The sequence below is a fragment of the Galeopterus variegatus genome, unplaced genomic scaffold, assembly GCF_000696425.1.
Source record: "Galeopterus variegatus unplaced genomic scaffold, G_variegatus-3.0.2 Scaffold6416, whole genome shotgun sequence".
In the NCBI taxonomy this organism is placed as follows: Eukaryota; Metazoa; Chordata; class Mammalia; order Dermoptera; family Cynocephalidae; genus Galeopterus; species Galeopterus variegatus.
Window position 1 is genome coordinate 91954 of NW_007732527.1, and position 10154 is coordinate 102107.

Here is a 10154-nt window from a genome sequence, read left to right on the forward strand (position 1 = left end):
ATACAGACCGGTTCCCGCTCACTGGCTGAGCGAGGCGCGGGAGCAACACCAAGGGTTGCGATCCCGTTGCCGGTCCCCGGTCCGGTACAGGGGCAACACTGAGGGTTGCGATCCGTTGCCGGACACGGAAAAAGACAAAAGACAAAAAAAAAAAAAAAAAAAAGAACTAGCAAAGTGACTGTGGTTAAAACAGCTCTTAAGATTAGAGGACACATTCACAGTGGCATAGTGACCACAATGAGGGCAATGAGAATCACCTTCACTCTGCCCTGGTAAGTCCATATCAGAAGTTCTGTGTTCAGGTTTTTTTGCTTTTGGTGTTGCACTTTCAGTGGACATTAACAAACTGGAGCAAGCCAGAGGAAAATGTTTTAAATGAAAGATGGTCTGGAAACCACATTGTATCCAGGATGGTTGAGTGATAGCGAAGCAAGGTAAAAGAAGACTCTTTAGTTTATCACAACTACTGTACTGTCTCTAGGTATTTGAGGGAATGTTCTGGGGAAATGAGATTTAAAATCCTATGATCTGCAATATCTGTTTGGCCATATTCTTAGAAGGGGACTTACAGGGAGTGAGAATCAGGGGGGAGACTGATGCCTATTCAGAGTATAGAAAAGTGTGGCCAGCAGAGAATCACTGCAGGGAACTCAAAGGGACCTTAGGTACAATCTAAATCCTCTCTTTTTACAGTTGGGAAACTGAGGTCCAGGGAGAATGAGTGATTTGTCCAAAGTCACAGAGTAAATTAATGGATTTAGAGGCCAAGTCTATAGCCTAGGATTTTAAGCTACTTCTTATTGCCAGTATAGTCGGCTGTCTGTATCCCAGGGTTCTACATCCCTGGACAACCAACTGTGGATCAAAAATATTGTTGAAAAAAACCCCTAAACAATAAAAAAAAATACAAATTTAAAAACCAATGCAGTATAACAATTACTTATACAGTATTTACATTGTATCAGGTATTACAAGTAATCTAGAGATGACAAAGGATATGGGAGGGTGTGCATAGGTTATATGCAAATATTATGTCATTTTATACAAGGGACTTGAGCATCTGTGGATTTTGGTATCCTTGGGAACCCTGGAACCAATCTCCCATGTATATATACCAAGTATGAGTGTATAATCCTTCTTCCTATAACTCCCTGTGGTCCTAGCTCCAATCTCTGGAGCCTCCTGATTCTGACTGCAGGAAGTTTTAGGATATTACTCTGGGAGAGTGCAGTGGAGCCTTTCCAGAGGACAGTACTCTCGGTTCCTATCGCATGTGGCTGGTCTCTGCCTGCATGCTTTTGGGCCTACCATGTCTGTTGTATCTATGCCTAGAGTATAAAGGCTGCTCACCAAGTGCGGCCATTTGCTGTCTACACACAGCCCCCAACAGTCTAGGACGGTTTTGAAGACAACTATGGTACTCAGTACTAGGAACAAACAGAGGGTTCTGAGTTAAGCAGTTTTGGATTAAAAGCCTAGCTTGATTACTTTTCAGTTGAATAAGCTTGGACAAGTTACATCAGTTTCCTCACATGTAAAATGAAGACAATATTATAAATATCATGACATTGAATATCCTTTTGAAGATATAAACAGACTGCTGGATGGACATGACCACTAAAAATTTATATTTATTATTTGAAAATCGCCTTCTAAAAAAGGAGAGTCAAACACAGTGTGTTTTGGATCTAGATGCAGATAACACACAGCTGATACCACCTGACTATCTGTCAAGAGATGTCCAGTGTTCATTAACTGCCAGGTAGACCTGGCTGGCCGACAGCTAAGATCTCAGCCCAGACTGACCTAATGGTTCCATTCCTTTGTTTATTCTGCTTAGAATGAGGCAGAGGACACAATGGGACATCTGCACCACTGCAGGTCCACTTTGGATGTGGCTGCTTCATTTAATACCCTTTGCCCAACACTCCCCTGTAGAGATAACCATGTTTCTTACGTCTGTCACCATCAGTAACTTCTGCCTATTCATGAACTTCAGGCATACCTCGTGCTATTGCACATGGCACATACTGTGTTTTTTGCAAGTTGAAGGTTTGTGGAAACCTGCATGGAGCAAGTCTAAAGGCAGCATTGTCCCAACAGCATGTGCTCACTCTGTGTCTCTGTGTCACACTTTGGTAATTCTCACAATAATTCAAACTTTTTCATTATTATCATATCTGTTATGGTAATCTCTGATCAATGATGTTTGATGTTACTACTCTAACTGCTTCAGGGGTGTGCTCACTCTGTGTCTCTGTGTCACACTTTGGTAATTCTCACAATAATTCAAACTTTTTCATTATTATTATATCTGTTATGGTAATCTCTGATCAATGATGTTTGATGTTACTACTCTAACTGCTTCAGGGTGCCACAAACTGTGCCCATACAAGATAACGAACTTAATCAATAAATGTTGTGTGATTTGACTGCTTCACTGAACAGCTGTTTCCCCATCTCTCTCCCTCTCCTCAGGCCTCCCTATTCCCTGAGACACAACAACATTGAAATTAGGCCAATCAATAACCCTACAATGGCCTCTGAGGGTTTAAGTGAATGGAAAATGAAGAGTCACAAATCTCTCACTTTAAATCAAAAGCTAGAAAGGATTAAGCTTAGTGAGGAAGGCACGTCCAAAGCCAAGTGCTTGGCCTCTTGTCCCTGAACTCTGAGGGAAAGCAAGAGATTAAGCATGTCAGCTATAGTTTTTGTTTTATTGTTTATAGATGTCCCTTATCTGATTAAAGAAATCACTTTTTCTTCCTAGTTTCTTTGTGGTTTTTATCATGGAGTACTGAATTTTACCAAATCGTTTTTCTACATCTAAGAGATGACCATATGGTTTTTTTTTGCCTTTATTCTGTTAAATTAACCTTGCATTCCTGGAATAAATCTCACTTAAGATTTTCTTTTTAACATATTACTAGATGCAAGTCATTAATCTTTCGCTTTGGCTTACTTACTGCATCATTATTCGTTAGAAATAATGGTTTGTGATTTTCTTTTCTTGTAATGTTCCTCTGTAGTTTAAAAAAATTTTTTTTAAAATTAATTTATTATTTTTTTTACATTCTAAGATGTTGCAGAGCAGTTGCGGGGAGGGGGAGAGGAGAAGGGGAGGGAGATAGCGTGGGAGGAGAAGGAAGGGGGAGGGTGTGGTTGAGGCCTGTTACTTTCAGCTATTTTTAAAAAAGCAAAAAGGAAATTTGCTCTAGTTCCCTACTTCTTTTTCCTTTTGACACCTAATTTTTCTTAGCTGTATCATTTCTACATTGTCAGCACTTATAAAATTTATATTCTATTTGGTCACATTCAGCTTCACAAGGGGGGCGGGGAGGGCGGGGGCTTCTTTGCTGGCCTGCGGGGGGTGGGTGGCTGAGGCCCATACGGGGCAACCTTCTTGTGCAGTTTTTGTATCACCGTTATGTTGGCCTACTAAGACCATATAGAAAGTGGCCCGTCTTTCTCTAGTCTCTGAAAGAGTTCATGTAAAATTGGTATTGTTTCTTCCTTAAATGTTAGGAAGAGTTCTCCAGTGATGTCAGCTGGGCCTGGAGTTTCCTTTGTGGGAAGGGTAGGTTTGTAATTACCAGTGAAATTTCTTTAATAGATATAGGACTACTTATATTTTCTGTTTATTCTTGCATCGGTTTTGGTAAATTATGTTTTTCAAGGAAATGTCCATCTTATCTAAGTTGTCAAATTTACTGGCAAAAAGTTATTTGTAATGTTATCTTATTTTTAATGTTTATATCATATGTAGTGATGTCCCCTTTCATTCCTGATATTGGCCATTTGTGTTTTCTCATTTTTTTCCTAGATCACTCTTAATAGGGGTTTATTAATTTTAATATTTTTTTTCAAAGAACCACATTTTGCTTCAAAGAACCAAGATAGTTTGCTTTCTCTAACACATTTGATTTCTATTTCGTCAACTTTTAGTTTTGTTTTTACTTTCCTTCTACTTTTGTTGGGTTCAACTTGCTTTTGTTTTTTCCAGCTTGAGATAGAAACATAAATCATGGATCTTTCAATCATTCTTCTTTTTCTAATATATGCATTTATAGCTATAAATTTCCCTATATGTACTCTTTTATCTGCATCCCACAAGTTTCCCTACATTGTATTTTCATTATTTTTCAGTTCAAAATATTTTCTAATTTATGTTGTGGTTTCTTTTCTGTCTCGTAGTCCATATAGTAATATACTACTTAATTTCCAAACATCTGGAGATTTTTTAAGTTATCCTTCTATTACTGAATTCGGCCTTAACTCACCTGTGGCTAAAGAACATATTCTGTATGATCTTAATCCTTTTTAACTTGCAACTTGCTTTATGGCCCAGCATATAGTCTATTTTGGTCAATTTTTTACGTGTCCTTGAGAAGACTATACACTGTACAGTTACTGGCTATAGTTTCTACAAATGTAAATTAGATCAAGTTAGTTAATAATGTTATGCAAATTTTTTTTCTTTTTAATTTTTATTGAGTCAAAATTGATTATACATATTTTTGGGGTTCAACATTGAGATATGTTGATCAAATCAATATTACTAGCATATATATTGTTACAAATCATACTTATTCTTTATGCCCCTTGTCCAATCTCTCCCCATCCCCCTCTCCCTTCCCCCTCCCACCTCTAATTACCCTAGATTTCTTCTCTCCTTCTGAAAGAATAATACTCTGTTGATTTGTTGCCTAGATGATCTGTCCAATGCTGAGAGGTGTGATCAGGTCCCCCAATATTATCGTAGAACAGATGCTTCTTCTGTCACTCTGGAATGGGCTTTGTGGAGAGAGACATCCTCTTCTTTTCTTTATCTCTGCTGGTGACTTTCCTTGTGTCAATGCACTCCAGTGGCTGGCAGGCCATCTGCATGGTGGTTGTGGTGTCTAGCTGCTTTCATGGCATCCATGGTTATTATGGTGGCTGTGGTGGGCCACCCACATGAAGATGATGTTTTTGGCATGCTCCTTGGTGCTGGTGGTGTGCCTGATTGTGGGAGGGGGATCCATTCCTCACATCCCTGGGCAGGCCAAGGAGGTGGTGGTGTGTCTGAGCCAGAACTAATTTTTTTGTCCTCTGCTTACTTCTAAACTGGGGGAACCTCCTGTTGGGACCGGTACTTGTGCTCTGTGGTTTAGCTAAATTGCTGCTTTGCTAATGCTTCCCTAGGGGAGGCTTTTTGTGCAGCACAGGTTATAATGGTTGACTTTATAGGTACTTCTGGCTTTCCAGAGACTTGGTGCAACAGGGTTGTGTAGTACTCTGATCTGGGCCTGAGTCTTTTCATCAAACTGCACCCCATGCAATTCTATATTCCTGACCAGTCTCCTCTGAGTGGTCCTATGCTGATTGGGGTGATCAGCTGTCCTTGCTGTGCCCCAGTGTTCCCCTGATGGGCCCATCTCTCCCACTGCCTGTGCTGCAAACACTTCCCGTGGGACGGGCCATGCACCAGTCCCCTAAGATGACTCACCAGCTTCTGAGCGGCTCCATTTTTTCAATTGTTGTGGCTTCTTGCTCCTATGTGGGTCCATGGGAACCCTATTAGTGGTCTTGCTGGCCTGGGGGCCACCAAAGCCCTCTTCTCCCCTGCCACCTCCTAGCAACTCCATCCAAAGGACACAGCTACAGCTTTGGCCAGCTCCTGCTCCGTGCACTCAGTGGTTCCAGACTTAAAGCAGCCACAGCATGAAATGGTCAGAGCAGTTTTTTCTTTCTCTCATGGTGGCTTCATGCACTCTGTAGGTCTCTCCTTCTCTTCCCCTGAGCTGTAGCGGCCCCAGCTTGGCTGCTGTTGCTTTTTTATATAGTTGTAAATTGGTTGATTTCTGGGAGAGAGTGATGCTGGGGCTTGTCTATTCTGTCATTTTGACTGTAATTCTCGTTAGGCAAATTTTCTGTGTCTTTACTTATTTCTATCTGCTTGTTCAGTCAGTAACTCAGAGGTATAATTAGAATCTCCAACCATGCTTCTGAACTTATCTGTCTCTCCCTTTAGATTTGTCCATTTTTATATATTTTGAAGGATATTAGATTCACACAAATTTAGGGTTATGACTTCCTTTTCAACTGACCCTTTTATCACTAAGAAGATCTGCCCTATCTTTAGTAATACTTGTTGCCTTAAAGTCTATTTTGTCTGATACTAATATAGCTACACCAGTTTCTTTTGGTTAGTGTTCGTTAGGTTTATCTTTTTCCAACATTTTACTTTCAACCTGTCTCATTTATCAACTGTATTTTCAGAATAATTCTCCAAGCTTTGGCAGAATTGATGTGAACACTTGCTGAAGGATAAACTTATTTTAAAAATGTCAAACTTTTTGTATAGGAGCCCATAAATGCAATTTTTGCATGTTTTATTTTGAGGAATGTAGGAGTAAGTGGGAGTGCCTTTCCGGTTCTTTTAAAGGAAGGCCTTGCAATTCCAAATACTATCTAACTTGTTTTTGAGGCCTCTGAGTAAAAAGTCAAGAATCCTTTACAAAAAAAGAAGATTGATGGCGGAGAACTATCTTCCTTACTCATCTGGATCTAAAGACTACAGAATCTATGGGCTGGCAAAGACTTTTGAGGTCTCATCTCATCCAAACCTCTACCTAATGACAGAATGTCTTCCCCAGAGTCTTACCAAATGGCCAGATAGCCTCATGGGCTCACAATGTGCTTATAAGTAAGTTCTTCCTTTTATTGAGTTCAAATCTTCTTCATTATAGTCTCCATGCAGTATTCCTAATTTTGTTTTCTGTGGTCCGCATTAAAAATGAGATTTCTCTTCCACATGGCAGCCCTTCAGAGATATGAAACTGTGACCATGCTCCCTTCAGTTTCTATCTTCTCCAAGTTACATCTCTTGTTACTCCTTTAATTGCTCCACATATTACACTGCTTTTAGACCTCTCACCGGCTTGGATGCTCTCTTCCTTGTAGATTCCAGTTTGTGGAACTCTGATTTGGTCCCATCATTTTGGATGAAGCACAGCCAGTGCAGAGCAGAGCAAGACTATAATCTCCCTTCTTCTGGAGCTCTACTTCCATTAATTCACTCTGCTTCTATTTAAATTCAGTCTATTTCTATTAATTTAGCCTGAGAACTCACTAGCATTTTTGGTGGCCATAACTCATTCTCAACTAAAAATCCTTTAGGTTTTCAACCCTCAATGTTAAATTCAGGTTAGACTTTGGCTAATGGTACTATAACTTACTAGCCCTTTTCTCTACAAATGATCACCTGGTTTTATATCCACCTATTTAGAAAGGGGAGATAATAATTCTTGCAACATTATCCTCATGGGGTTATGGGAAGAATAAAATAATAGACATGAAAAAAGTAAATCACAAAGAGCATTAAACATGTGAGATATCCCTATTTAGGTACAAAAACAGGAATCTTTCTCTCTTAAAATGTTTGACCTTTAAGATGGTAGTCATACTATCTGGAAACAGATCTGTGAAAATCAGTATTTTCTCCTAAGTCCCTAAGAGTTGTTACAGACCAGGTTTCCATCCACTTTATCAAATGCTGTGGTTTACTATGAATCTCTTTTATGTTCCTAGCTAACACTGCTCCACCCATTTGTGGAGACAGTCTCAACATATCCGAGGAGCCTGGCCTTAAACATGCAATTCCAAGTGTAAGGCTATGTTAGTAACTTCTGTAAGACTCTAGGAGACCTCTAAGTTAGAATCAACACAGCCTTTTTGAATTTATACAGGACAACACAGAAGACTGCTGCCAGCCCCTCCCTGCATGGGAAACAGGTCTCTTCCTCAACATGTGGTTTCCTCTGAAGGAGGCAGTGAGGTGTGGAGGCTCCTGAGAACAGGTGCATTTGGGTTTCAGGGAACCCAGCTCTCCAGTCTGATGCCCTTCCCAGCACACTCTTCCTAGTGTGCCCTAGAGGGTGACTGAGCAGCAGGAAGGGGATGGAACACTTATCACATAAAAGGAATCACTTAGGGAATACCTACTATGATTCAGGAACTGCACCAGGTAATGGGACTTATGTCAAAGGCTGTCAACCAGGGTGGTACTGCCCTCCCACCCCGGTCCATGCAGTATTCCAGAAATTAGTGAGATGTTTTTGGTTGCTACCATAATTGGGGTCAAGGGTGCTATATATCCAGCAATGTGTGGCACAGTGTATCTCTAAAAGGCAGATCTAGAACCAGTGAATTGGAAGAACAGGGATGTAGCTTCTAGAAGGTTTCTAGAAAAACCTTCATACCATTATGGCTCAGCAAGAAGGAAAAGGGATGCCTCTGGAGGTACCAAGAGTTCAAGGTTAGACATACCTTACATCAAGGGTCCTGAAGTAGAGATGTTCCTTTTAGCTACAAGAATCTAAAACCTAATAGGGCTATTTTGGCCAAAGCAGAAACCCTTTTAATAGGCAACACACTAAAAATAGAACCCAAAGTTTCTGTTCTCTCTTTTCCAATTGCTAACATGTCTGATTCTTTCAGAGATAGCACCTAATCTGCCACTCAGTGTAGCTCAAGCTTGATCAACAAAGGCTGCCAGAAGATGCTATTTAAGTAGAGTTTTTCATAAAGGCTATAATCACACATTTGTTAACTTCACTGCTACAAATGCCCTTGACAATCTCTAAGAGAGCTGGAGGGAGAGCACTGAAGCACTAACCAAAATCACTGTGGTTAAGCCAGATAAACTGTTTCTCCATGACTCAATTTTAGTTCCAGACTACTTTGTCTTAGTTATGTGTGTATGACTATTCATGACATAGGTGGACATGATTGTTACCTTGTATTTGCACAAGAATTTACCAGGTACACTCACAAACTATCTCATTTGACTTTCCTGGGATGTATTACTAGGGAGAGAAATAATCCCAGGTTCTCCAAACCATCTTGATATTCTTTCCAAAGTAAGACTTAGGGGGTTGATGAACCAAAAATTTTAACAGCCACCTTTACATATGGATATGTAGGTACAGAATTTGTACAGTATATTTTTCAAAGCTTTTTCACATCTATTATTTTATTCTAACCTCACAATGACACAGTGAAGTAAGCAGGATGTGGACTACTGTCTCCATATGACAGATGTGAAAATTGAAGTTCAGAAAAGATAGTTTGCTTAAGGTCTCATACCTTGGAGAACAAAGATATGGAATCAAAATCTGAACCCAGATCCTCTGATTCCAAATATTGACCTTTATTTTTCTAGCTCTTTTCACTATATGTGTGTGGGGGTGGAGGGGGAGTGGGGAGGTGGTGCACAGGCTCGTGGGTATAATCTGTTACTCAGCAGTCACCTGCTGGTCCTGTAGCTTGACTCCGACGACTCTGAAGGTGTTGCTGGCAGTGTTGTGGTAGATGTTGATCCGGCTGAATCCCTGCTGGCCAGGCTTGATTGGTACCCATTTCTTACTGGTGTCATCATAGACCATCACGGAAGCCCGGGCTTGGCAGATACTCTGTTCACTGCAGAGCAAGAAAAAACAGAAGCGTCAGCCTCAGCCACAGGGGATGGAAGCTGGCTTTGTTTCTTTCTGAAACAGGCCAACTGCTATGTGACATAAAAAACTTTCTAATTGCCAGAACTGCCAACTGTCTACAGAAGGGCTGCTTTGTGAGGTGATGAGTTTTCATTCTCTAAAGACCATGGGGAGTGGAGAGGAGGTTCTGTGCCAAAACATTCAATAGCTTGGAAAAGACTCACAGCTTTCGGGGGAAAAGGCACTTGAATGAGAATGGAATTACAAGTTGCCAACTGTCCACAATGTTCTCTGCACTGTGTTAAATAAGAAAATGCATTAAAGCACCTAAGCTTCACAACTTATGAAGTAGCTATCTATTACTCCCATTTTATAGATGAGAAAAGAGTGGCTCGGACTTGAAAAGATTTATTATGCAAGTTCACGTAGGTATTCAGTGATGAAATTTGGGATTTCCAACCAGTTCTGTTTGCCTTTAGAGCACAGGACACAGACAACAATCTCTGCAAAATCCAACAAAATGCTCAGTTTATGGTTTTATGATAGCGTAGCTATTTTCTACATAGAAAATGATGTGAGGGCCGGCCCGGTGGCGCACTGCTACAGTGCGCCGCTTGGGAGTGTGGCGGCGTTCCCGCCGAGGGTTCGGATCCCACATACAGACCGGTTCCCGCTCAC

The 10154-nt window shown here is 40.7% G+C and overlaps 1 protein-coding gene across 1 annotated transcript in view; it reads right to left on the reverse strand.

Annotated features, from left to right (window-relative positions):
* Positions 1 to 10154, reverse strand: part of EVL (Enah/Vasp-like) — a 93819-nt gene that overhangs the window by 61628 nt on the left and 22037 nt on the right. Inside the window, exon 2 of the mRNA XM_008590874.1 lies at positions 9294 to 9462. Coding sequence (XP_008589096.1) covers positions 9294 to 9462 — 169 coding nt within the window. The remainder of the gene's footprint in view (positions 1 to 9293; positions 9463 to 10154) is intronic.